The sequence below is a fragment of the Meriones unguiculatus genome, chromosome 8, assembly GCF_030254825.1.
Source record: "Meriones unguiculatus strain TT.TT164.6M chromosome 8, Bangor_MerUng_6.1, whole genome shotgun sequence".
In the NCBI taxonomy this organism is placed as follows: Eukaryota; Metazoa; Chordata; class Mammalia; order Rodentia; family Muridae; genus Meriones; species Meriones unguiculatus.
In genome coordinates this window covers 36453838-36474610 of record NC_083356.1, presented here as the reverse complement: position 1 = coordinate 36474610, position 20773 = coordinate 36453838, and the positions used below count along the sequence as shown (strand labels likewise).

The 20773-nt window shown below is 44.6% G+C and overlaps 1 protein-coding gene across 7 annotated transcripts in view; it reads right to left on the bottom strand.

Annotated features, from left to right (window-relative positions):
* Positions 1 to 20773, bottom strand: part of Asap1 (ArfGAP with SH3 domain, ankyrin repeat and PH domain 1) — a 312808-nt gene that overhangs the window by 9447 nt on the left and 282588 nt on the right. For 5 of the 7 annotated variants that reach the window (XM_060389353.1, XM_021645398.2, XM_021645399.2 and 2 more), the window contains 3 exons: positions 14074 to 14244; positions 5708 to 5777; positions 2227 to 2285 (listed from right to left, as the gene is read on the bottom strand). In XM_060389353.1, the coding sequence (XP_060245336.1) occupies positions 2227 to 2285; positions 5708 to 5777; positions 14074 to 14244 (300 nt within the window). The remainder of the gene's footprint in view (positions 1 to 2226; positions 2286 to 5707; positions 5778 to 14073; positions 14245 to 20773) is intronic. The other 2 variants (XM_021645401.2, XM_021645402.2) reach the window with 1 other exon arrangement.

Here is a 20773-nt window from a genome sequence, read left to right as displayed (position 1 = left end):
GTATGGGTAAGAGCAGGTCAGGAGGGTGGAGCTCCCATGACTGGATCCTTGTGGTCTTATAAAAATAGAGCGCACAGACATACATATACTCTTTAGCCATGTTATGTCCCAAGCCAGCACAACAAGGCAGGCTGTTGCATCAAATGCAGCTCCTAGACTTTACACTTCTGGAACTCTGAGCCTAAGTAAGCCACTTTCTTCAAAAAGTTACCAGCCTCAGAAATTTTGTTAGAGTGATGAAACATACAAATAAATAAAAAACTTTAAGAGACTTAGATAGATTGACTGTATTTTATTTTGATCCTTATTCCAATAATTTGTTTTAAAAAACCCACTCATGAGACAACTGAGATGAGGAAACTTCATTTGTTAAGACATGACTGTACACACATGAAATGACATGCTGTTTGGGATCTGCTGTGGATTGACATGGAGGGTCTGAGAAAGGACTCAGACAAAAGTCTAAGAGAGACAAAAAGAAACAAAATCTCTTTGGTGAGGAAGATGAAGAGCACCTGGAAGGCTGCATTACAGTTTGGTTTTATTTCTGCATTTTTAGCAAGTCTCTTGTGGAGAGATTTCAGACGGTGAAAATATCCACATAGAGAAACTGGGGGATCTGGAAACATGCCTGTGTTCTGATGGGAGATTCAGAGGAGAGAGGTGCAGAGGGCTAGGAGCTGGAGTGCAGTCCTGAGACCTGGGGGAAGGGGAAATCTAGGACGGACTACCGACACACAGGCTGGTGGGGTACATGGTAGTGGCAGGGCAGGCTAATAGAACACCCCCCAGAAACTGTCTTTTTTCTTCAAGGACATTGTGAAGGGTTAACTGGGAGGGTGGCACATGTGAGGAACACTAGGCAACAGGAGGTCATGGTCAATTATTGCCACTATGACTGTTCCTGTAGGCCCTGTCCCATGGCCAGAGCACACACAGGGTCAGCTGGCATGGTGAATGCCAGGAAGAGCTTTTTCTGTTAGACTCACACTGGGGCAGAAGACAGAGGAGGTGTGAAAGAGGCATGAACAGAGGCAGAGTTCAGTGGCCACTGGTGGGTCTCAGCAGGGACTATGAGTCCTTTGGGTTTGAGTCTAAAGGAAACAACCAGGGAGCCAAGTAGAAGGACTGACTCAGTGGTAATGCATGACAGACAAATGACAGAATCTGGGCAAAAACACCAGGAGCCACCAAAGTCTGGGGCTGTACTTGGGGCAAAGTCTGAAAATCACTAAAACTGACAGAGATAGACAGACGGGATGAGCAGAGGAGCCAGCCTTCTGGTTCCACAGCCAACCAGTAGCCTCCTGGGATGCTGCTACGTAGGCAGGAGTCTAGCCCCATCCCAAAGGTGCCACCTCTATAGGAGCTCTATAGGATGGTACATCTTGATGAACCAACACTCGCCTCTAGACTGCCTTCTCCTGAAGCAGGCCTTGGAGCACTGAGCATGGGCACTGACAACCAGGAGCTATTAGATAAATGCTCCTCTGAGCATTTATCCAGATCTAACACAGGCCTGCTGGCCGGAGGCGTTCACAAGGACCTAATGAAGCAGACGCTTCAGATGGGGCTTCATGACTCTAAAGGCAAGTGGAGCCTTCTCTGTACACCCATTTGTGTGGTAGTCAGGAGCTGAAATTTTTGTTTTGTAAATGAAAAGCATGGTCAGGATTTCAGAAGATTTGGTCAAAGAGCCAAGTGTCTGCTTGGCAAAGCAGCAGCATTGTAGACACTGGTTTCCTGTGCTTCCCAGGCACAGGTGTCCCTGCTCTGCATGACAGATGCCATCCCAGGAAAGGCTGCCTTTGCTACTGCCTTGTGAGGGGGCCATCTGAAGCATGACTTCACCCTGTCCTTACACAACCTCACTACTACAGATGAGGGCTCCATGTGGGTAAAGTTAATGAGTCATTTGCCCATGGTCTCACAAGTGGGACAGTGGTGGGTCCTTGGTGCCTTTGGTCAGGTTTCTGACTGGGAGAATGGTACCCGAGAGTTAGCAGTGTATCTTCTGAGAAGGGTTATTTCCTCAAGGAAACTACAGTATTTCCTATACTGACAGATTCAGGCTTAACTTTCTTAATTTAACAGATGTTTGTTGAGCACCTACTCCCCGATGCTCTAGACTCCTAGAACAGATCAGTAAACAAAAGGGGTGGTACTCTGTCCCCAGGAGAGGTGATGACACTTCAATCATGTGAATATGAAGAGGAGGAATCTTACCTTTCTGAGGTAGTTTAGGGAGCACTCTTGGGCCAAGGGCTGTCTTAGCAGAACTGGTGCTGATTAACAAATAACAGTTGTTTAGCATCTAAAAGGGCCATGTTTCAACAGTGATTTATGATTCAGATTAATTAAACACATTTCAAAATAATCTTAAACATCATTTTTTTTTTTTTTTTTTTTTTTTGAGACAGAGTCTCACTATGTAGACCAGGCTGCCCTCAAACTCATAGAGATCTAGCTGCCTCTCTGCCTACTCAGTGCTGGAATTAAAGTTGTGTGTCACCATGCCCAGACTTAAACTTCTGTAACCAGAGCTGGAGAGGTGGCTCAGAGGGTGAAGGTGTAGCATCTTTAGTCAGACCTCCAGAACCCAAGCAGAGATGGAAGGAGAGAACCGCTTCCACAAAACTAATCTTCTGAATTCCATAAGTCCTGTTGTAGCACACTGCCCCTTCATCACACACACACATACATACACATACACACACACACACACACACACATACACAGAGAGAGAGAGAGAGAGAGAGAGAGAACTAATCTTAATAAAGATAATTTAACGAAAGATCATGGTGTGCTTTCTGTATGTTGGCTGGCTCAGATGAGAAATACTTGGAAAGGTAAGGAAAGCCAAGCCCCTCATTTCAAAGCTTTGTTTGGAGGTGATCATGTATGAAAGCTCTTGGCATTCTGCACACTGTGAACTTTATGTGGGACACAAAAGGACTTCATCTCATGTCATCCCACAGGCAGCCCTCATCAGTCTCCCTTCCAGAGAAGCAGACTGAAGTGTATCATTGGTGGCAGTTGCAGCTCTGCCCTGGTTGTGGCCTCTCTTTGGAGGACATGCAAATGAGTAGGGGAAGTAACACCTAAGTCCCTGGAACAAGTCTGCACCATGTTGTTTGAATAATCAAATGTGACATCTGCTAGCTGGAAGCCACTACTTCCCTTTCACAAGTGGCAGAAATGCTCCTCAGGGGACCCAAGGAACACCTTGCATTCAAGGAGCAAGAACAACCAAACCCCTGGGATACACCTGTGAGAACCCCTTTCACAGTCTTGGGTCTCTTTCACAGTCCTGAAGCATTCCAAGAGTTGGCTGAGCTTTCTTTTCTCTACCCACCTAACAAAACAAAAGGAGTCAAAGAAAGAGGATGTGACATGTGTTCCCTTTTCTGCCTGGTTCTTAGATTCCCTCCTCTCTCCATCTCTTGGGCAATCCAACGTCCTACTCTTGGGGGCAGAGAATAGGCATGTTCAGAGGAAGCCACCAGGACATGTGAAACAGAGAATAGGAGAGGGCTTAGTTTCCATTCTTGAATATATTTTCCTCACGTTCTGCCTTAGTATCTTCTTGGGGAGGCACAGCTGCCCATTACTGGTCAGTCACCCCTGAACTGATGACTGCTAAGGTCAAAGTCTAGAAGAGCAAAGAGTCCTTTTTAGGGATCTCCTGTGTCAGCACTGCACAGGGTGGCCCACGACCATGGAAAACACAGGTATTTATATTATGATTTGTAACAGTAGCAAAATTACAGTTATGAAGTAGCACTGAAAATAATTTTATGGTTGGGGTCACCACAGCATGAGGAACTGAATTAAGGGGTCTCAGAGTTAGGAAGGTTGAGAACCAGTGTTATAGAGTGCTTTGGACAGTTGAGGGTGGGAGTGTGGGTCTAGTTCACAGCAACTTGATCCTGTTTACAAACACTTTGTGAACACTTTTGTTGCTCTGCCCTCTCTGCAGATGGCCTGTCCAACTGCAGCTACAGGGAAAGAGCAGTAAAGAAGTCAGGATGGTGAATGAAGGAATGGAGAAGCACTTTGACATGTCTGAACATTTAAATACTCTGAAATAGGACAGTGGTAACTGGGCTGATCTCACTGGATTAACGAGACTAGAAGAGACAGTTTTAAAAGAAGTGGGGTTTGATTTGTTTACTTTTTAAATTTTTGATATATACTCAAGTCTATTCTTCCCCATATACAGCTGATTCTCTTGCTGAGCTGTGGAGGTGGCTCTCTGCATCCTGCCTGCACCTTCAGAAGAAGGAGGGGTCAAACAACTCTCTTCAGCAAAGTTCCCAAAGTTTCTACCTCAGTGCAAGGAGGAGAGAGGAACTCTATTTTTAACTTAAAACAAACAAACAAACAAACAAACAAACAAACAAACAAACAAACCCTTCTCCCTTCAACATACACATACACACACAGATACAATATAGGAACCTGACACAGAGGGCCTCTGAAAGGCTCTGCCCTGCAGACTATCAAAGCAGATGCTGAGGCTTATGGCCAACTGTTGGGCAGTGTGCATGGAATCTTATGTAAGAAGTGGGAAATAGTAAGATCTGGAGAGGACAGAGACTCCACAAGGAGAGCAAAAGAACCAGAAATTTGAACACAGGGGTCTTCCCAGACTCATACTCCAACCAAGTACCATGCATGGAGATAACCTAGAACCCCTGCACAGATGTAGCCCATGGCAGTGTAGTGTCTAAGTGGGTTCCATAGTAATGGGAAGAGGAACTGCCTCTGACATAATCTGATTGGCCTGCTCTTTAGTCACCTCCCCCAGGGTGTGTGGGGGGGGGCAGCCTTACCAGGCCACAGAAGATGACAATGCAGCCACTCCTGATGAGACCTGATAGACTAAGATCAGAAGGAAGGAGAGGAGGACCTCCCCTATCAGTGGACTTGGGGAGGGGCTTGCCTGAAGAAGGGGAGGGAGGGTGGGATCTGGAGGGGAGGAGGGAGGGGCTTATGGGGGGATACAAAGTGAATAAACTGTAATTAATAAAATAAAATAAATTGCTCAGTTAAATGGTCAGATATAGGCTAGGCAATGTGGTGTACACATTTAATCTCAGCATTAGGAAGGCAGAAAGGTAGGTGGATCTCTGTGTGTTTGAGGTCATCCTGTTCTGCATAGCAAGTTCCAGGACAGTCAGAGCTACATTTCAAGATCCTGTTTCAAAGGGGGGGGGGACAAAATGGGGGGAAAAAGAGCTGGTTATGTTGGCTCATACCTATAATCCCATGTTTTCTGAGAAGCCGGGGTGGAGGAGTACCACAAATCTAATGCCAACACAGGCTACAGCGTGAGACTGTCTTAACAAAACAAAACAAAACAAAACAAAACAAAACAAAACAAAACAAAACAAAACAAGAAGACTTATTCTGACAGTGTCCAGGCCAGTCTATAATCATGTGGCCACCAGTAAGGGGATAGCTCCTAGTGTCAATGCAGGGAGATGGCTGTGCATGCAGGTCTGTTCCAGGCACAGGCACCCCACTGGGGCCCAGGAGAAATGTGCCATGTAGACTGAGCAAGAATGCTCGGTTTCCCTTCCTAACCAGTGCTGCCAGGTGACCACGCTGAGTAGTGTTGGGAAGGCAGGTAAACCCAAGTCTGTAAGTTTGCCCATAGCAACCAGGAGCACAGCAGAAGAGGAAGGCAAGGGCAACAGCTCACCTTGCTTGCTGAGACATCCCCTCAAACTTGTTGGCCGTTTTACTTGAAGATGATGGGCCCACGTCATTACCTACAAGAAAAGTCAGAAGTTACATCTTAAGACACGGACATGAGGGAGACTTTGGCCAACGGACTGGCATCCCACAGGTTCTAGAAAGCACCAGAAGACCTCAGTCAGACTAGCACGTACTACTTATGTTAAGACAAAAGTCAAGCAGTATCTGGACTGACATTTTTACTGCTAGCAGAGGACTATGCAGCCTGCCTCGGGGCAGGTTTCTAAGATCAGAGGAACCTGTTGCTGCCTCGTGGCTGAGGATCTGGTCCTTGGTCTGGGAAAAAAAAGTATCAGTAAAAGCATGAAGTTCATCTAGAACACTGGTTCTCAACCTCCCTAATGCTGTGACCCTTTAATGCCAGTCCTCATGCTGTGCTCACCCCCAAGCATAAGATTATTTTTGCTGCTACTTCATAACTATAATTTTGCTATTGTTATCAATCATAATGTAAATTTTTTTCTTTGAGCTAGAGACTTGCTAAAGGATTCATGACCCATAGGCTGAAAACTCCTGATCTAGAGGCTAGTTACTGGACAGGGACGACACACTAAAAACTCACAAGTGAGGGCCCATGTGTGGGTGGGTTACTGACAACCAGCCACTGCACCATGGCCACCTTCAGTCGATACCCATTCAGTATAAACACTGTTTAGCTCCTACTATGTGCAAGGCAGGATTGCAGAGCCAGAAGAACAAGAGCTATGAATATGCCGATGCTATACCAGAGTTTAGGACCTGGCTCAGGGGGTTTACATACAGGAATGACTTAGTACTGTGGGATGAGCTAGAGCCAGGCTCGGTGCTATGAAAATGAAGAAAGTTCTATAAACGTCCATCTGGTGAGTGAGGACATGACACTTTGAAGAGGTAGGAGAATTTCTAGTGGGGCAGTATCCACACAGAAGGACCCTTGGGGATAAATGTGTGCGTTGTGCAGGTGGGCAGAATGCTTTCTGTGGTGGCTAAACTGTGGGAGAAGTGCAAGGCAGAGCTGGGCCTCAGGGTTCCTACAGGAATTCGGGGATGAGGAAGTAACTTAACTATTTTCCAGCCCAATGTGGGCCCCATGGCCCAGCATAACACCTGTCAAATGTGTTCTTTTCTGTCAGCTGCCATTCTGAACAACATGAGAGACTGACATTTTAGCCCTCTTCTAGAGATAAGAAAGAGACTAAACTGATGAATCCCTGCAGGTTCCATAGTTATGCCGAAGCCAAGAATCCTGTCCTCAAGAGCCGTGTGCTCTACACAGGCCCTCAGGATACCCTGGCAGTACTCATTCATGGAGTACTACTACAAGCATGGTATCTGCTAAGTACATGTAGATAATCACGTTCATGAGACACAGCACGACCACCTCTTCCAATCTCCATATGAATAAAAACAAAGGCACAAGGGGAAGGCCCAAGAATAAGTTGTTGTTCCCACTAATGCCCTTTCTGTGAAAAAACATTTCCAACAAGTGACTATTTAATACAGTTATGAAGAAGGAAATTGGATGATAGCAAGAAACGGTCCCAGGCTCCACTGTGGTCATTCTCTGCTACTTCACAGGTTAGCACCACAGCATTCCAGAGGTGGCCCACACCTATAGGCATGGATGTCCATAGTTCTCATTTAACGTCCCTCTCTGGCCACGCAAAATGACTTGCTGTCCTCTAAAGAAAATGTTTGTGGCTTCTGCAACTTTGCCCCTCTTGTTTCACCTGCACTGCCTGTCCCTCCCACACTTGGTCAATTCTTGCACATCTAATAAACATCTTCCCACCTGACTTGATCCCCTTATCCTCTTCTGGGAGGAAATTAAGGGTACAGATTTGGGAGCCAGGCAAGCCCAGTTCTGAATTTCGGCTGGACCACTGGTCTGGATTTGAGCTTGGAGGATGTTGCTTATTCTGCTAAGCCTCTATCTCCTTACCCACATTATAGGATTAACAGTTGTGCCCACTACAAAAGAGACCACTGGAAGATAAGCTATGGGTTGTGAGCACAGTCCTGGTCTGCAGGAAGCATGACATAAATGGAAATTATTCTTATGATGAAACATGATAGGGACTATGCTGGTATAGTCTATGAGCTGGTGCTCTGACGACAGTAACTCTTCCCTTGCCTTTATAATCCTATCTCCCACACAGGGTCTGGAACAGAGTAGTTGATGCAGTGGGCTAACTAACTTCTCAGACCTGGATGGGAAGCCAGGTGTGGTGGACTAACAAGAATCCTGTCATTCTTACAGTTAGGCTGGCTACTGTGTAGGTAAGAGAAATCAGGCTTAGAAGAATTCTGAAGGATGGAGAAGGTCTAAAAGTACAGAAGCAAGTTAACCCTTTCCTCCCCCTCAACACAGGTTGAACTTGCAGCTCAGTTCAGTTCTGGGTATGTCAGATAGGGGTAGTAAGAAGAGGCTGTGGTCAGTTGCTGGGTAGGCAACTGGAAAAACTGAGGTCAATTCTCTGCTTTACTCACCATTCAGCTTAGAAGCTATGGGCTAAGATTTTGTGAAAAGATCAGAGTATTAGCTAGTCATGAGCAGCACGCAGGCTGCAGGAATCTCTTGGAACAGTGAGCTAGGGTGGGGTTGTGAATTCAGAAATCATTTCAAATGCCACTTCTGAAGTTATCAATTGGAAATCTTATGCAAGTAGTTTAATGTCTCTGTGTTCGAATTTCCTTGTCAGTGAACTGGGGTGATGTCATCTTATCTTACAGGATGATTGTGAGGGCTCAGCACAAAACAGACTGAAAAAATGATCTGTTTTATATTTAAAAAAGATTTCCAGGTGAGGAACAACTTGGAGTCTTAACTCTCTCCCTTTTTTTTTTTTTAATGCAGCATATTAAAACAAAACAAAACAAAACAAACCACATGGACTTTAGGTCTCACTGGTCAGGTGATTCCTGAAGGCAACAAAGGCAGGTTCTGTTCTTCGCTCCATACCATTTATATGTATGTATTAAAACACGTTAGTTTGTTTTAAAGTAGGCAATTTAAAAAGAGAGAAGTTCAATGAAATGTGACTTCCAAGGTCATGGGGTCCCCACAGATCCTGGACTTGCCTACTAGCCCCTTTGCTTTCTCATTATGAGCTTGCCTGAAATGTCTCCTGAGACAGATGGCTGAATTCACCACCAAGCAGGACGTTAGCCATGTGATTCCCAGGCTATTCTGGGCACTGTAGACACTACAGTTCTGGCAGGAAAAAAGCCTGGAAGGGTTCTTCTTGCTTGGACAAGGCTGGAGCCACACAGGAGTGTGCTGCTGCAGGGGACAAAGAGGCACTCCCAGTGAGTGTGTGTGCATGGGTGTTGGCCTGTGTTATCTCCATCAAGGAGAATGCCTTCTCCATGATTCTGATTCCAAGCAAAGAGACAAACACGGCGAGGAGGCACAGCCTAATACCAACTCTCCTGCCCTTCGTCAGCCATCCCTTGCAGCATAAGGCAGTGTATGGACATGGTGCAGGCTCTTAGCTGCACTGGCTTTGAACATACCAGCTATGAGAACCAGGGCAAGTTCTTAACTTTCTAGTCTAGAGTCCTCAAAGCCCAGGAAGAAGTGTGTTCTGCCCCAGACTATGGGCAAGGATCAGGTACTTTCGTGAACAAGAAGTCCTAAGTAAGACAGTGTCTGGCAGGAAAGTAAGGAGCTCTTCTGTGAAGCAGCTGCGTGACACTCCTTGCACTCCTCCTTGCAGGTGTGCCAATGGCTAGCTGGCTATGTGACTAGCTGTGTTCGTTTGCATTGCTCCTTCCTGTAAGACTCTATGGTCCATTTCTAGCCACAGGTTATGACCTGATGCTCTGGATTCTGGGAGGAGCTTACTCTTTTCCATTCATCTTACATTGCCAAACTCCTCCTTAATCTGTCTCCTCCTTAAACTGCCTTCTCCCTCCTTGAAGGCCACTGTGGAGGTCTGGTCAGATTTACAAGCTTCACAAACTCATCACCAACACCAGTAAAGGCAGGTCCTATCAGTCACAGCCATCTACAAATGAGCTGAATGCCAAAGGTTCCAAGTCCAGGAGCATGACAGGAACACTCAGCAGTCCCAGCACTGGGAGGACGTGACTGGAACTTTCCGGGTTCAGGCCAGCTTATGTAATATAGTCGGACCCTATTTTCAAAACAAATAAACCCCAGAAAGAATCAAACAAACAAACCCAAGACCTCCTGAAAACTGCAATGACAACAACAACAAAACCCAAACCAAAGAAAAGGGAAATGGCTGCCAAACTATAGTCAAGTCACACGCCCGGTAAGACTGCTGGCTACTGCTAGCTACATGGCTGAGTAGCATAGCCTCTGAGGGCCAAAAGGTACAAGAGCCAAGACAGAGGACACAGACTTGGTGGGGGCTGAGAGGAAGTGTTACTGTGTCCAATTATTTTGGATGTGGAATAGATATGAATCTCTGAATACCAAGGGGAAGGCTAGGAGCCTTCCTCAGAGTATCAAGTCCAGGCTAGGAAGATGGTTCATCTTATCAAGTGTTTGCCAGGCAAGAATAAGGACCTGAGTTTGATCCCTAAAATCCATATAAAAACTAGGCATCGTATTGCACTACGAATTACAGTGCTGTGAAGAGAGAGATCCCTGGGGCTTGTTGGCCAGCCAGCTGAGCCCACTGGTAAGCTCCAGGCTAGACACATGCACACACACGCATGCAGGCACACACACTAAGGCGCCTAAAAAAAGCAAGGGACACACAGTCACCAAAAAAGGAGAGAGGCAAGGAACAGATTCCTTTTCTAGCTCCCTAGGAGAGGACATGACTCTGCTGGATGTCAGACTTGCAGCTTCTAGAACTATGGGAATAGGCTTTGATTGTCTTAAGAGGCCACGTTTGGCCTGGTCACAGTAGCCAAGAATACATACAGCTTCATTATATACATGTGGGAGTGTAGGGACCGGCCATCCAGCAAAACACTGTGTTGAGACAGTTGAAAACAGCAGATAATATTTGCCGAGCACCTTCTAAGTCCTGTACTTCAGACATTTTTTTTCCCCTCATAAAACCTTCATGAGAATTCCATGCATAACACAGGAAGAGTACTAGTACTTGTTTTATTGTTAGAGAAACTGAGTCACTGAACAATGGACAAATACTTGTTAAAAGCCATATGTGGTGGCTTATACCTATAATGCCAGTAATCAGAAGTCTGAGGCAATATTGCCATGGTTTCAAGGTGAGCCTGAAGTATAGAGAGTGACTTTGTTCAAAAAACAAAAAAATATGGGGACAGTAAAACAGTAGGGTCTACATTAGGGACTACACAGAGATGGTGTGCTGAGAGGGACAGGCAAGGAAGCAGGAGGACTGGGACAATACTCAGCCAGAGAGAAACAGAGTGGGGTCTTTGAAACAAGCACCAGTAGAACAGGGCTTGAAGGATAGCTAAGCATCGATACAACTAAGTAGAGGGAAGAACATGCTTGACATTGTGACAGCATGTCATGACAAGGCCCACTGGAGGGTGGAAGAGGACAGAATGTGAACTGGGATCCTGATGCCCCCAGTAAGGCACACTGGTAAGAGGCAGCTAATCAGACTTACTTAGCTGTATCTACCCAGGTAACCCTTCTCTAAGGGCTGAGGACAGAAGAGAGATGCAGGGGAAAGCTAGCAACGCTGCAGCACCAGTGAGATGCTGTCCAGAGGCTGACCTCTGTGTCTGGCTGCTGACTGAGCAGTCTGACCCCTGCCTTTGCCTGTGGAAGATGGCAGCAACAGGAGACAGGGGACAGGGTCACCAAGAAACAATCACTCTGCAGAGTACAGACGCCAGGAGCACTGCAAGTTTCCCCTGATGGTCAGGGGTCCAGCCAGGCACCTTCAGTGTGCTGATGCTACTCAGCCGTGTCTGCACAAGCATCTGTCTCCCGTATGTGCACACCGGCCACCCACAGACAAGCCTTGAGACAGCACTCTGGTTGTCTTGAGTGCTCACCACACTCCTGCCATACAGAGCAGTGCCACAGTTGCTGAAGGAAGACTTTGACTTTTGTCCCATAGGGCTGGCTGAGGTCCTAGCTGTGAAAGACTCTGATGATCCCAGCTTGCTGGTAGGGAGTGACTTATAATGTGGTAGCAACAGAGTTTCTTTGGGAAAAGTCCTGAACTCCACCAACTCCATTTATCGTAGGTTAAAACGAATAGCCAGGTGCTAGATAACATTTGAGCTGGAGAACAGAAATGTAGTGCACTGATCTGAGGGATGTCCCTGTTTCTATAGGAGCACAGTAGAGCACACAGGAAGTAGGCTGAGGATCAAAGCCCAGTGAACTCTAGGGAGAATATTCACCTGTGGGATGAAGTCCACAGAGAAAGTCTGTGGCTTCTGGGGAATTTATTTGAGCAAAGCCTGTATTTTTTGGATAGATTTCAGGAGCTCTTGAAAGTCTTAAAATGCAATATCCAGGTGTCATCAGTGTTAAGGATCCTATGTGCCTGCATACCTCATATTGGTTTGTCTTGATTATTTCTGCTTCATACAGACCCATCTCAAATGTGTTCTCTGTGTTGACTTTATGTAGTTTCACACCCCATTTTCCAGCATTTCCACAGAGTTTGGCCAACACATGCACCCTAATACTAAAGGAACTATACTTTGTATAACTTCTGAGCTCCTCCCTGAACCATGAACTCCATGGACACAAGATCTTGAGAAAGCTTAAGCAACAGACACAGCAGGTGTCTGGGTAGGTCTGCTGAGTCAAAGGATGAGTGGCTACATTTGTGTACATGCATGTGCACACACACACACACACACACACATATCCTGTGGCATTTGGGGAAGACTGTGTGTGACACTCTTAAAATAAAACAATTTAAGTAGGCTTTGAGGAAGCCTTTAAGACCATTAAACTGAATTACCTATCACTTGTTACACCCAGTTTATAAAAAGGCAGCAAAAATGTCACCACAGAATCCACTGGTGGGAAGAGCTGGCTAGCATGCTCATTTGGCAGAGTTCACATGTGGGTCAGGACCCTGATGGGCTACTAGATGGGCCCATCTTGTATCACTGCCAGACAGCAGGCAAGAAGCAAAGTCCGGGATTTCCTGTTGCTGTTAGTATGTTTTATTTATTTATTTATTTATTTATTTATTTATTTTGGTAGGTAAGGTAAGACCTTACAACCAGTGCTCATCAGCTGATTACACAAACTGACTCTAGGTAAGGCAACTCAGTCTCAAGAGATTCCTGGATATCCAGCTGGTGCTTGGCAGGATTCCATTCGACAGAGAATAAGACAGACAAGGATGCATCTCTCATGGTACTCTCATTCTACTGGGGTAGACAAAACACGCAAAAGAATTTAACTCTAACAGTGTTCCGGAAGGAAAAAGAGAGGCGCCAGGGATGCAAACAAGGCAGGACAGAATGCCAGGGAATGCAAGGTCCTCAGAAAGACTGCATGGAGAGGCTAGGAGAGGAAGGGCAGAGAGCAGGGTCCCTTCTGCAAGGTCCCAGGGCTTTGATATAGAAAGCCTCTGATATCTGAACCTCAGCAGGAAGCCACTAAAGGGGTGAAGAAGAATGTCCAAGATAGAATTTCTGTTTCATAAAAAACTACTCTGGTTAGCATGAAGGAGTGGATTGTTTTGTTTTTATTTTCTTCTTCTTCTTCTTTTTTTTTTTCCCTGGTACTGGGATTGAATCCATGGCCTTGTACATGTTAGACAAATGCTCTAGCTAGCAAGGAGACATATCCCTAATCCCAGCCCATTATTTTGCCCATTATTTTAGTTCTGTGAGATTCATAATTCCAACCTCAAACAATTGCTATTCTCACTGAGATTTACTATTATATTTGGCTCTCCATATCTGTGGGCCAAAAATATTTCGGAAAAATTGTATATATCAAACATGGATCCATTTTTTTTTTTTTAAACATCACATTTACACTGCATTAGATAAATTGTCTGGAGAGAATTTAAAAGTGTATATGCTAGGTTACTCAAATACTATGCCACTATATAAGAGAAACTAGGGCAACTGTAGATTTTGGTATCTGATGTGTGTGTGTGTGTGTGTGTGTGTGTGTTTTCTAAAAACAGTTTTGTGATGATAGCAAAGGATATTATATTCATTACTATGGTTTTGAGTGGCCCCCAAACATTTTTCAAAATGTTTCCTGGCTTAAGAAGGCAGGCACAGTTACATTCATACATGGTTAAGCCCTCAGCCAGTGTGAGTGCAGTGTGGATGGTTTTCCTAATGTGCAAACTATCCACTGTCCACTGGAGTCCCCCCAACTATTGGGCTCTGGGCAGCTTTGACCCTGACTTTAGGAAAACTTACCCCAAGGAATAGCGCCTTTATTTGGGGGCCCATGAGGTAGTGGGCTAGGAGGGTCAGACAGGGTTCTCTTGTGTCCGGGTGGTGGGGGAGGAGGCCTCTTCTTGGATAGGGTGGAGCTGCCACTAGAGGTCTGGGTGCTTAGAGGGAGTGTTGAAGGTGGGCCAGTTGGACCTAGAAAGGAAATTGAATGGGGGCAGGAGGGTTAATCCCAGTCTCACAGACACAGAACAGCCACTACGTAATTACTCATCAAAATGTGGTATAACACGGGAGTCCACCAGCCCACCAACTCACAAATGGGCTTTAAAACTTGATGATTAGTGGAATGCCCAGCTCTAAGCCAGATATCTACATCACACCCTCTTCTCCCAAGGCTCAGCCATCATTATGGAAGAGAGGGCAGAATGAGTATAAGATCCAGAAACAGTGGATAAGCACAAGGAGCCTGTTTTCTGGTCATAGTAGGGATGTTGCAGATATGAATTCACAGCAGTTGAGGTAGCACTCATAAGACCTGTGCAAGCTCAAGCCAGATAGGATCACAGCATGAAGAAGGGAAGTGGGCAAAAAGTCTGCCCCCTAGCTAAAGAGCTGTTGGCAGTTGAGCGCTGTGGGGAGAGGGAGAATCACTTTCTTTAAGGGTGTGGTCCCTGGTGGGTTGTGAAGGCCATACATCCAAGAATAAATGCGCAGCACAAACTGTACTTGATGAGGGAGGAGGAGTAGAAAGGACATAAAGTTGAATGGCTAGGAAAAGGGAGATGGAGCTGGGAGAAGTCAAAATATATTGTATGAAGTTCTCAAAGAAGCAAAAAAGAGAAAGAACACAGTAAGAATTAAAGTGATAAGTAGATGGGGGACAAAGAAACTTGGCTACAAAATGACAACAAAGGAAAAGAGTATTTTTAAGGTGCAAAATGCCAGCCACGCCAGATATGGTAGTACAAGCCCCGTGATTCCAACCAAGGCAGGGTGATCATGGAGTTAAAGAATCACAACTTCAGTTGGAAATCTGATGAGCGCTCATTTAAAGAACCAAGGCAAAGCAAAAACCCAATAGTACCAAATGCTAGTCAGTACAGAAGGCCCACAGACTTAGTCCCTCACTCAGATGCAATAGTGAAAAGAAAGCACACACACATTTCAACTAGTGACTCACTGGCAATCACTCAGTGGACTTAGGAGTGCTACACTGCTACCAAGATCAAGAGAGGGCCAGCAGAGTGCTGTGAGTCAGTGGCCTACAGGCCGGAGTATTCAGCCAGCAGAGTTTTTAATTCAAATACAGCTTTTCTTTCAGTCAGCAAACAAGTTTTTTTAAAAAAACAAAACAAAACAAAAAACAAAACAAAACAAAAAACCCATTTTTCCCTGAATAACAAACAAAGGAGCTATAATGACCTAGAAATAAAGAACTTCAAACCTCTGTTTGTTCTAACTCTGAATTGTTCTGGAAATCCCAAACCATCTTGAAGTTTGAACAACAGCTAATGAAGCTGGATTGGAAGCGGTTCTGGGGTACCATAAACATTCTTGAAGTGAGGGTGCATGTCAGGCATTATGCTGGGCAACTGGGTGAGTATTTCTCTAGGGAATACTACATGTCCCTGCTTTAAACATCTCCACAAATAACTGCTTCTATAAACATTTAGGGAGAAAAAAAGGGAGGCAACAGAAACAGGAGTGAAAAAAAAAGTTAACAATGCTCTACCAAATATTTAATTCCAATAGGAGATACTTGACAATCTAGAAAGACTCCAAAGGAGCTTTTTATACTTGGTGTTAAAAGAAAATCTTAATTACTGCTAGCCTTCTTCTTGGGTAAACTCAGGATAGTTTTAATTATTAATTAATGGTTAGTACTAACAAGGAATAAGTCATTAACTCTCAAAGATAGACTGATTTGGCAGTAGACATGGATCACCTCAATAAGATAGCAATGTGTATTAAGATTAAATGGCCATAGTTATAGAATTGATTCTGTTTTGCTGATGTGACACAGGACCATAGTTTTATGGTTATTTTAAATCAATGCCTACTAGTTACTACAGCTTTAGATACCATTTCACAATAAAGAGGCTGCTACAACAGCCTACACCCGTGCAATGTTCTGCCATCATCAGTTATGTCTGGAGATGTTATTCCTTTCGGCTTTCAATATAATCCTGTGAGGTATGGGTTTAGTACTGTCCTATCATGTATACAAGGCAAGGGTGCTTGGCATGATAGATCCCATAGAACAGGATGCATGGATCTGGGACAAAGCAGTTTAATGGACTGGTGAGGCACTCCCCAAGTCAGTACTGCTGGTTCCTGAGGTCCAGGATAGTATCTTCTGCCTTTGGCCCATGAGGAAAACAACAATGTTCAGTATGAGGAAATGGAAACAAATGCATAATAGACAATAGACAATGGTGAGTTTCTCTTGTAATTTCATCTTTATCGCCATCTAGGGATTTTCTGGTGAAGTGCATCTTATAAAAGGCCACATAAGGAGGCTCCAAATTTTGTCCATAACCAAATACCAAAGTAAAATGCTAATGGAGACATATCTTGACCAGAGATGTATGTATATATATATGTGACTTCAGGGATGACCATATGTAAGAGTCACCTAGTCACTACCAAACAAGCAGAATCCAGATCTAAGAATCTAGGGAGTTGGCTAGAGAAGGTGTACACAGTGAACCGTGATCAAATCTGACAACAGCTTGTTTCTCCGATTGACTAGTCTCTGGATAGGATACCCAGTCACACAAGTGGGGAATCTCTCTTCACCTCCTTTCCACTTAAAAATATTTTTATTATTTTTTGAGAATTTCAATACATTTTGTTGCTCTTGCTTTTTAAAAGGGGGACTCAAACACAACCTTATCCAGCATTTTTCTTTAATACACCCCTCCTCCCTGGAGTGACTGCTGCTAATGTCTAGACTTCAACAAAGCTTCCAGGGACTAGGATATCCACTGCTTTGCACCACAGTGACTGTTCTTCCTTCTCCACCTGTAAGCTTCCACAGGAGAGACTGGATTGATTTTCTGTCTCCTAGTGCTAGCGCCTGGCATAGTCTGGGCACTCAATGCACGTTCATACAATTCATGGTCCAAGACAGCAGGATGATGTCCCAGTATGTTGTACAGTTTGGTTTCAGTAAAGTTGAAAACCCAGGTATTCTATCCTGGAGACCAAACACAGGTGCAACTTTCAAATAAACTTTCATAGAAAATGGCTTGAAAAATGTCTTAACAGTTGTTTTTTTAAAAGGCTTGTCTATAGATCTTTAATTTATATATTCTAACATGTCTTACGGAAGAGTTAATGGCTGAAGTTATACCTAAGTAACTCTGGTAATATGGATAAAAGTTCTATCATTTTCTACCTTTCATGTTTTTAATCAACAATGTTGTATGAGTTCATAGAGCATACTATGTTGCTTTGAAACACGTACACATTGTGGAATGGTTCAATGAGCCAACTAACACTCATCACCGCACATACTTATTGTGGTGAGAACACTCAAAATCTACTCTCTAAGCAATTTTCAAGACTACAATCCATTATTATTTGCTATAATAACATGTCCTACAGTAGATTTTTTGGGGGTGGGGTTATTTTTTAATTAACTAATTCATTCATTCATCTTACATCCCGATCATAGCCCATCCTTCCTCTCCTCCTCGTCCCACCTTCCCTCCCGTACTCCTCAGAAAAGGGGAGCCTCCCCCAACCCACCAACCCAGCACATCAAGCTGCATTAGGACTGAGCACATCCTCTTCCCCGGTGGCTTGTCAAGGTGGCCCTCACAGGAGGTTGTGATCAAAAAGCAGGCAACAGAGTCCATGTCAGAGACAACCCCCCCAACTCCCCTTACTAGGGAAGCCACGTGAAGCCCGAGCTACGCACTGGCTACATCTGCATAGGCAGCCTAGATTCAGTGAATACACGGACCTTACAATAGATCTCTTAAATTTATGTGGCTAATTCTCTCATGTAGCCGATCCATTTTTTTTTTAATAGTATGGTTCTTGAATGCCTGGAAAGCATATGTTAAACTACCTTAACTAGCAGTAAATAGAAGTCAGGCACTGTGAAATTACATAGAGGACTCTGGAAGGACGGAGCTATCAGGGTGACGTGGTTTCTGCTTGTTGATCTCTATACAGACAACAGCCTTGGATTCTCATCTGCTCTTCAGTCCCTTTCTGATATTAATAAGAGAAAAGTAGTGGATTCAACAGGGTAAGGGTTGGCTCAGTAACAATTATGTATACATATACCACAACCTCCACCCTTGCAGGAGAAATCGGGTTTTTCTGTGCTTCCTTTTCTATACCCTAGAAGTCAGGTGACTTGACCAGAGAGCGTGGGTCAGTGGCCCTTGTTGGAGACAAAGTTCTTGGCCAGCCCAAGGTGTTTCATGTGCAGTGTTTAAAAAAGCACGTGGAGCCAGGTACAGTGACAAGTCAGTAATCTCAGCACTAGGGGAGGCTGGAAGAGCTCTGTGAGTTCGAGGCCAGCCTGGTCTACAAAGCAAGTCCAGGACAGCCAGGGCTACACAGAAAAACCCTGTCTTGAAAAACCAAAACCAACAACAATAACAACAAAAACTAAAAAGACATGTGGTACATCACAGCTTCCATTCTTAATGCCTATTTTAACTGTAAGATCACTAAGTTTGTATAGACTTGGGGTCTGGTTAATTTTGGTGTATGATACTTTTACTTACTTGCAAGTTTTTAAAATACAATGAAGTTTTTACAATTATTAAAATACTAATAAAAAGAATTGTGGAAAACTTGATAAGGGCCACAACAACAAAAAAATAAAGCCCACATTAAATCTAAATCTAAATCTAATGAGGTTTAAAGGCAAAGCCCACTGTCCCGGGAGATACAAGCCCGAGGAAAAATAAAGTCACCAGTGTATTAGCACTGCTGCTGAAAATACTTCTTAGGCTTTTAGGACTCAGCCAGTGGTGCTGAGGGGGTTTCTCTCTCTCTCCACTTTTCTCTGACGTCAACTATAGACCTCCCAGAGAAGGAGATGCTGTGTATTAACTGTTTCCACAGATGTGTTTGGTAGAATTGTTGTGAACATTGTATACAGAGCTCTCCAGGAAGTGAACCGTCACTTCCCTATGACACATGGTCTGGTTTCCTTCTGCCAGGTGCATATCTTTGTGACACGCTTTCACTGGTTCTGTTGCTTACACATTTAATAATCTGACACAGACGAACACCCTTCTCTCTGCACCGTGCTAAGATAATGATCCATAAACCCTGTCCTAGAGTAGTTTTAACAGGGCAGGATGAAATGGAAATCTTGGCTGTGAAAGCAACAAGCTTAGCTCTCTTCCTACAGCGCCCCCTACTGACCTGATGGTGCATTTCATGCTTGCTTACTGTTCAGTGAGTGCAGAAAGGCCACCTTCCCTCCCCCCTGTATTCCTGCTCCTGGAATAGTTGTTGAATGAGCACACTCAGAACTGCACAGACTCATCTGCTTCTCACATTACTGTGTGTGCTGGAGGCAGTGACTCAGCAAGGCAAACACCAAATCTTTTCTTCTGGGATGAAGATCCTGAAACTCAGCAGGATGAGAGACACAGGGCTGGACTGGCCCTTGTGGAGAAGGAATCCCAGGGTCTCCTTGGGAGAGGAAAGGGAGCTTCCTGGAGAGGAAACAAACCTCAAAAGGTGATCCATGGCTGTCCAAGCAGCTGTGGTATGGCCTGACACAGATGGAGCTGTCTGATCCTTTCTAATTCTCAAACTATATTCTTTAATTAATGAAGGAAGTTTATTTTAGTCTTGCCACCTAAACTGAAAGCAAGGATAGCACTGGTTGTCACTTGGCTGTATTTACTGTGGCTCTCTGTACCAGGTGTGCTGCTGTTTTGGTACAAGCTTCTGCTGTAGTCTGAGCTAGAGCCTTCACAAAGTAGGAGGTCTCTATCACAGCAAGTATGCATGAAATACAGGCTTAGTATTCACAAGTATCCACGTGCTATTTAGAGTGGTCCGTAATTCTGGATTCTAGCACACTAGTTGTTTCTGGTTCAAAAAAGCTTAAAAACTTAGTTCTTCACACCAAGCATTGCTCCTCGAGAGCAGACTTTTCATTCTTTACTTTATAAAGTTTCTTTCCATTAAGGAGCAGGTATGTGTCAGGTCTCGCTATGTTATATACATTAATCCAGCCAATGGGTGACTTCACTCTGGTCCACAGTTCCCTGAAGACTTCTTAAAAGAGACAATGGGAGAGAGGTACCAGAGCCAGGCAGAGAACCAACCCCTGACGGACCATAAGGTGCCCAGTGCTGTGCCAGGTGCTTCCTTCAGTTCTCAATCTTGTGAGAGGTAATGATTCCAGAGTGGGCACACATTTTTCCATTGACATCAAAAGACATGAAGATGGACAATGGCAGAGAGCCATGGTTCTAAACCTTAACATTACTGTAAAACATCATCAAGTTAGTCAACCAGCCAACCAAGCAATTTATACCTGCAAGTACCTGTTCTGTGGGATGGCCTATGCAGCTACGCTGCTCCCATGCTCCTCTGCTCCAGAAGCAGTGGCAGCTAGAGTCCAGCAGACCTAACAAGAGTGTCTCTCCAGACACTGTCTCAGTGGGTTCTGAGGCCCGCTCCATGAAGCAGGCAAGAGACAGACAGGTGAACTCACTCAACAAGCAGAGAA